At 49.9% G+C, this 7,500-nt stretch overlaps 1 protein-coding gene across 1 annotated transcript in view; it reads right to left on the reverse strand.

The window, feature by feature from the left end:
* Window positions 1-7,500, reverse strand: part of LOC311248663 (glutathione hydrolase-like YwrD proenzyme) — a gene marked incomplete at both ends in the record, with an annotated part of 63,502 nt that overhangs the window by 9,119 nt on the left and 46,883 nt on the right. The window contains 3 exons of the mRNA XM_084339511.1: window positions 3,119-3,290; window positions 4,847-4,877; window positions 7,490-7,500. The exon at window positions 7,490-7,500 is cut by the window's right edge and continues 142 nt beyond it. Coding sequence (XP_084195637.1) covers window positions 3,119-3,290; window positions 4,847-4,877; window positions 7,490-7,500 — 214 coding nt within the window. The remainder of the gene's footprint in view (window positions 1-3,118; window positions 3,291-4,846; window positions 4,878-7,489) is intronic.

The following is a 7,500-nucleotide window of genomic DNA, read 5'->3' on the forward strand; positions in this document are numbered from 1 at the left end:
GCTTCCTGCTGAGATTAAAACCATGCTTCCTGCTGAGATTAAAACCATGCTTCCTGCTGAGATTAAAACCATGCTTCCTGCTGAGATTAAAACCATGCTTTCTGTTGAGATTAGAGTTTAAAACCATGCTTTCTGCTGAGATTAGAGTTTAAAACCATGCTTTCTGCTGAGATTAAAACCATGCTTCCTGCTGAGATTAAAACCATGCTTTCTGCTGAGATTAAAACCATGCTTCCTGCTGAGATTAAAACCATGCTTCCTGCTGAGATTAAAACCATGCTTCCTGCTGAGATTAACCATGCTTCCTGCTGAGATTAAAACCATGCTTCCTGCTGAGATTAAAACCATGCTTTCTGCTGAGATTAAAACCATGCTTCCTGCTGAGATTAAAACCATGCTTCCTGCTGAGATTAAAACCATGCTTCCTGCTGAGATTAAAACCATGCTTCCTGCTGAGATTAAAACCATGCTTTCTGCTGAGATTAAAACCATGCTTCCTGCTGAGATTAAAACCATGCTTCCTGCTGAGATTAAAACCATGCTTCCTGCTGAGATTAAAACCATGCTTCCTGCTGAGATTAAAACCATGCTTCCTGCTGAGATTAAAACCATGCTTCCTGCTGAGATTAAAACCATGCTTTCTGCTGAGATTAAAACCATGCTTCCTGCTGAGATTAAAACCATGCTTCCTGCTGAGATTAAAACCATGCTTCCTGCTGAGATTAAAACCATGCTTTCTGCTGAGATTAAAACCATGCTTCCTGCTGAGATTAAAACCATGCTTCCTGCTGAGATTAAAACCATGCTTCCTGCTGAGATTAAAACCATGCTTCCTGCTGAGATTAAAACCATGCTTTCTGTTGAGATTAGAGTTTAAAACCATGCTTTCTGCTGAGATTAGAGTTTAAAACCATGCTTTCTGCTGAGATTAAAACCATGCTTCCTGCTGAGATTAAAACCATGCTTTCTGCTGAGATTAAAACCATGCTTCCTGCTGAGATTAAAACCATGCTTCCTGCTGAGATTAAAACCATGCTTCCTGCTGAGATTAAAACCATGCTTCCTGCTGAGATTAAAACCATGCTTCCTGCTGAGATTAAAACCATGCTTTCTGCTGAGATTAAAACCATGCTTCCTGCTGAGATTAAAACCATGCTTCCTGCTGAGATTAAAACCATGCTTCCTGCTGAGATTAAAACCATGCTTTCTGCTGAGATTAAAACCATGCTTCCTGCTGAGATTAAAACCATGCTTCCTGCTGAGATTAAAACCATGCTTCCTGCTGAGATTAAAACCATGCTTCCTGCTGAGATTAAAACCATGCTTCCTGCTGAGATTAAAACCATGCTTTCTGCTGAGATTAAAACCATGCTTCCTGCTGAGATTAAAACCATGCTTCCTGCGGAGATTAAAACCATGCTTCCTGCGGAGATTAAAACCATGCTTCCTGCTGAGATTAAAACCATGCTTTCCGCTGAGATTAAAACCATGCTTCCTGCGGAGATTAAAACCATGCTTCCTGCTGAGATTAAAACCATGCTTTCCGCTGAGTTTAAAACCATGCTTCCTGTTGAGAGGAACTCCTTGTCGGCGTGGCTGCAGGACCGAGCAACGCACGCTGGCCGACAGAGACACGCGGACTGAGATGAACTAAACTCTGTTTAACACAACAACACTAAAACAGCAACCTAACAATAAATAAGCAACACTCTAATTCATAACATTAAACACAATAAAGTTAGAAAAAAGTGCCAAAGAGAGAGAGAGAGAGAGAGAGAGAGAGAGAGAGAGAAATATGAAGGGTAAACATTAGTATGTATATTATTAGGGTCATTATGTTAACACATTGGACGCCAACAACGTCATAATTCGTTATTGCCCGCCAAGCGTTGAACGCCAACAACGTGATAATTCGTTGTTGGGATCAATATTTCATTTTTTTCGCCATGGCATTGATAATTCATCCAGCCTCCCTGCGGGACTGCAGCTGCACCCTGTCTGATATTGCAACGCCTCAATACCTCCGCCTGGTGGATGATCGGGCGAGTTACACTCCACGCCAAACCGGAAGTGGCGCTGGTGCATCGAGGAAATCCCTCCGGCAGTAATATCTTGTTACGTGGGTCCAGACAAACACTTGAGTGCATCGGATTGCTTTCGAAACGCTTCGAAATGATTTCGGCGTTTATTGCGTCATACAAGCGGGAAATGGATCTAGCAGATCGACGTCAAATAATTGGAATTCTTTTCCTCCAGTCTCATCTGCGAACGGTAAGAGGAATATAACGTTATTTTCAGCCCGATTGTTTATTCATTTCACGGCAATCCATCTGAACAATGTATCAACCCATACTAAATAAAGCCGTTACTGACGATCAAGGAGTTATAAACGACCCCCCCCCCCCTTTCCTTCACGCATGATGAAGCATAATGTATACGATCATATACATTTGAATTTTTTAATATAGCGTGTATAGGAAAGAAACGCCAATCGATAATCTATCATATGCTTCAGGGCCTATAACTCGCGTTTTTGAAATTACAGCAGAAAAACATACTTATATTCTCGACGGTATTAACACAACAATGTATGAATGAAAAAATATAACGTTCCCACATCCGGAACGATAGATACCCGATGTTGAATGGGCCATAGTAATGTCAATATAGCTATAATATTTAAAAAGTTATAGCCCTGCAAAGAAGGTAAACATCTCCATAGGCTTACAGCGGTGGCAGACTGGACCCAATGATGGGTACAATGCACTGTGCCCAATGTGTTAAGGGAGAGGTGGGCTATCGCGTTAACGGTTCAGGAAAAGACTCGTATCGCTTGTAAGACGGCGACGCAAGGGGAGCGTCTTCAGATTTGCGCACTCTGGAAGCCGGTTTCAGAAAATAGCGTCTTCAGGCTCCAAGAACGCAGTTCCGTGTGGATGAAAGGTGCATACGATCAAATACTTTGATTGATACGACCGAAATCGGTTTAGTCTGGACATGGCCTAAGTCCATTGCCTTGTTACTGGGTTGCAGTTAGGTGTAGCTAAGCAAGGCTCGTAGAAGGAGAAGGAGAAGGAGACTGGCACACAATGGTACACAAACACGCACACACACACACCTGTCCATGCTGATTCGCTGGGATCTCTGGCGGCTGTAGTTCTTGTCCAATAGGCCGTCTAGAGGCATGGTCACATGCTGCGGGTCTCCTAGGTGACGGTAGGCGTCTGACAGAGCCAGGCGGAGTGCTTCCACCAAGACATGAGCATACTGAGGGCTGTTATGACCCAGATCTATACACACACACACACACACACACACACACACACACACACACACACACACACACACACACACACACACGCACACACACGCACACGCACACGCACACGCACACACACACACAGACATACAGAGCCATTACTAGAGAATCAAAGTCAAAGTCCGCTTTATTGTCACCTCTCGTAATGTGCAAGACATACAGAGACATGAAATTGCGTTTCCCCATTCCCACGTTGTATATAAAGAACAAGATCTAATATAAACATAAGGTAAACATATATCACTGAAGTACAATACATCTGGTTTGCAACCGTTCTCTCTGATACCGTTACAACTTGTCTTCGTGACAAAGAAAAGCCATATTTCACTAGAAAGGTCACAGGGACCCATGCATCTGAGAACATATTAGTTCATATGGTTACAGCTGTTTGTACTGTAGATGTTATATATCAACTGACTTCGCGTCTCGCTCTGCCTTCTGAGATAACCCATTATCTCCAGCACCTAGTGTGCTCCGGGAAACAAAACAAATGCACCCACTTGCACGTGACCACGCCACTCCCATGCGTCCTGGAATTGGAGATTGTTATGAAGCAGAAGGAGAAATTACACAATGTTGGGAATTCGCCAGAAGTTCGCCAGCCGCCGGAACCTTCTCGGCACGTCCTGACAGCACGACGGCCCTATCCTGTTTGTTCCTCGTCGCATGACAGCAGATCGAGGGACTTCGCGCGACGGCTGGCAGTCGAGCCGCGTTGCGCCTAGGTAGGGCCTGCACTAGTTGGCATTATTATGTAATACTGCTCGTTGTCTCGTGAGACAGCCGGGTGATGTATTGGCGCGGAGGGCGGGATATTTGGATGAACGTGGTCATCATGACTCACTTTTGGATGTTTTTCCAAATATCCTAGCGCGCAGCTAATGCTAATGCTAAGATGCTTGGGGCGCCGTTCCCATGTGCCCCACCGGGGCTGTCACCACTCTTCCCTCCTCTTAACCGTTTCATTGCTGAAGGTCAATCGGTGTCTAATGTTGAGGGTTTTGCTGAGGCATTTTTACCCTTTACACGGGTGGATGGGCTGACGACAGGGCCCAGGACAGGTGTGCCGTGCTTAGAGGAGCAGGTAGCATCGGTCCTTTGCCCTGGCATGGTTGAACGGAAGCCGACGCCGGAGGGCGAGTCGGCCCGGCAGGTGGCTGAGTGGGCTGATGAAGCTTATACCGCCGCGGGACGGAATTTAGCAGCAACCAATAACATTGCTCAATTGGCTGCTTTTCTGTCCAAAATGGTGTCGGGTAGTGGGGCCTTAGGGCCAGCCGATGTCAAAACCATCGCGCAAGGTTTTGAGGTTATACAGCTTTTGACCCAGCCGCAAGCTATAACCGCAGGGAGGGCTAGGATGCTGTCAACACTTGTTCACAGGCATCTTTGGTTGGAGCAGTCTCCCCTTGAGGAGGAGAGGAGACTTCCCCTCCTCAGGGCTCCCCTCTCCGCAGACCGGGGCCCCACCGGGGCAGCCAGAGGTGAGAGCACGGTGTCACCAGCGGCTGCGGCGAGACCCCCGACCGGCGGCCATGTGTCTCCCGCCTGGGATAACCTGGACACAAAGAGAACAGGTTATCACAGTGCCAACAGCCTCGGCGGCCGAGGGATCGGCTGTATTAGATGGGCACGCCCTAAAAAAAAGTTGCCATCTAGCTGTGTCTAGCACGCTCTCTGGTCACTCCCCCCCGCTACACTACAGGACTCAAGGCTCTGATTTGTCCCCTCTGGCTGCAGGCCGTGTTCTTCCAGTGAAGCGCAAGCGGCCCCACATATCACTTCTCATGGAGACAGGGGCTGACACCCAGCTGCTAGCTAGGCCTGGGTCTGTCTATGAGAATGCTGTACTGTCAGGAGGCTCCCGCACCACACGTCCTGCGTCTGTGTTGGTGAGCCTGGTGTTGTATCTGACGACAGAGCAGGGTTCCCTGTATCTAACATTTTTTGTCAGAGGGGGAACTCTAGGCCCAGGAGGTTGCAGCGCGGGTTCCCCCAGCCCCGCCCTCATCAGGCCGGGTATTACGTTAGTGCCTCCCTCGTCCGGACTTCCGATCCCGCGGTGGTCAGTCAGGCACGCGTAATTTGGGTGGTAGTAATATCACTACAGGGACGGTGTATCGGCAGCGTGGGGACCACACACCATGCATGTCCAGCCGCAGAGCAGGCTGTCCCCAGCTAGCTAAGCCGGGAAGATGCTCAGCGGGGGAACTACCTCATTCACCGGGGGTGATGAGCGCTCCCCCTGTATCAGACCTCCCCTTTTTGTTGGGGGTCCCCCTTCTATACGCGTTCCCCCCCATACACCTGATAGCGCAGCTGTTGGGGCGGGTACGTCAGGAGCGCAGGACTTTGATCCTGGTCGCGCCGGACCGGGGCACAGCTGTGTAATTCCCGGCCTTGATTCAGCGCTTGGTGGCCCCGCCGTGGCCTGTTCCGTGGTCACCGCGGGCCCTCTCTCAGGCACTGTTTCTGCCTCCTGTTCTGGGGCAGCCTCTAATGGCTTGGCTGCTGAAAGGGTGAATCTGGAGGGGATGCGTCTTAACTCTACTGTGGTTAACACTATCCAGAACGCGCGCGCTCCGTCCACTACCGCGGTTTACGCAGGGAAGTGGCGTATGGTTCGAGAGTGGTGTGAGGTTGGGGGCCTGGACCCGGTGTCATGCCCCCTGGACTCGGTTCTGTCCTTTCTCCAGTCTATCCTGGATAGGCGGTCGGCCTCGACAGTGAAGGTATACGCCGCAGCTATATCTTCTTGTCATGTGGGCTTTGAGGGCAGAACACTGTTCTGCCACCCTCTCGGGTGACGTTTCCTGCTTGGCGCACGGCGTCTCAAGCCTGTGGAACTTGTTCTGTCTCCGAGTCGGGACCTCCAACTGTTCCTGGAAAGGCTGTTGGGGGCCCCGTTTGAGCCTCTTGAGTAGGCGCCATTGGATCGTCTGTCTTTAAGACCGCGTTCCTTTTGGCCATCACCTCCGCTAAATGCGCGGGTGAGCTGTGTGCTCTCTCTGTGCGGTCAGAGTGCCTGTCTATTCGGGCCGATAGCAGGCGACTCTGTGGCCTAATCCGGCCTTCGTGCCAAAGAATATCCGGAGCTCTTATCGCTCCAGGGATATTGTGCCTTCACCTGTTGTGTCCTGTCCATGCGCTGAAGGTTTACCTTAGTCACACGCAGGATCTCAGGGCTACCAATCAATTGTTGTTGTTACGGTGGCTCTTATGCGGGTAAGGCGATGTCCAAGCAACGCCTGTCACATTGGTTGTGTGCGGGCATTGCCCTCTGCTACACTTTGGCTGGACAGGTTCCCCCCGCAGGCGTCAGGGCACACTCCACTCGTGGAGTGGTGACCTCCGCTGCCCTGTTTGGGGGGGCCTCGGTGGAGGACATCTGCGCTGCTGCCTCCTGGTCCTCCCCGGGTCCTTTTGTTAGGTTTTACCTCATGGACATGACTGGGGGCTCTGTCTCCCAGGCAGTCCTGAGGTCTGGGACCTCTCCTGCATCCCGCCATCAGGTGGGCTAGCAGGTGTGTGTGGGTGTGGACCGCGGAGTGCTGTGTCACACGTGGTCCCGCTTGCACTGTGCATTCTGGGGTGACTGGTTCCCTTTTTCGCACATTGGTTGTAGTTGACTGCCTCCCCCCCTTCGTTAAGACGGGCGGGTGGACGGGACTCCCCTCCTCCCTGGCAGGGGCTTATGGGCCCTCAGGGGGTGCATTTGACGTGGCCACGCGTCCGCTCTGCCCCTTTTGATCTCATAATGGCAGAGCAAGACGCGATTGGCCAGTATGAATATATAACGAAGGTTATCCTATAACCCTAGTTATATGAATACTGGCTGAGCGTCTCGCTCTTCAGCGCCCTGAGGTCCCTTGGATGTTTTTCACGTATGGAATTCAAACTTGGAAGGGCGTGGACGTGACCACTCCCTGTGTCTTGTAGGCACGCACAGGAGTAGGCGTGGTCACGCGCAAGTGACGTGCATGTGCAATTTTTTCACGCGCACAGTAGGTGTGAGGAGATGACATCTCATAATGGCAGAGCGAGACACTTAGCCAGTATTCATATAACTAGGGTTATAGGATAACCTTCGTTATGGTTACATCTGTCTGTACTGTAGTTGTTGTGGTTACAGCTGTCTATACTGTAGTTGTTGTAGTTACATGGCCTCACCTTGTACTCTG

The sequence above is a fragment of the Notolepis coatsorum genome (genome assembly GCF_963971535.1).
Source record: "Notolepis coatsorum genome assembly, contig: SCAFFOLD_523, whole genome shotgun sequence".
NCBI lineage: Eukaryota > Metazoa > Chordata > Actinopteri > Aulopiformes > Paralepididae > Notolepis > Notolepis coatsorum.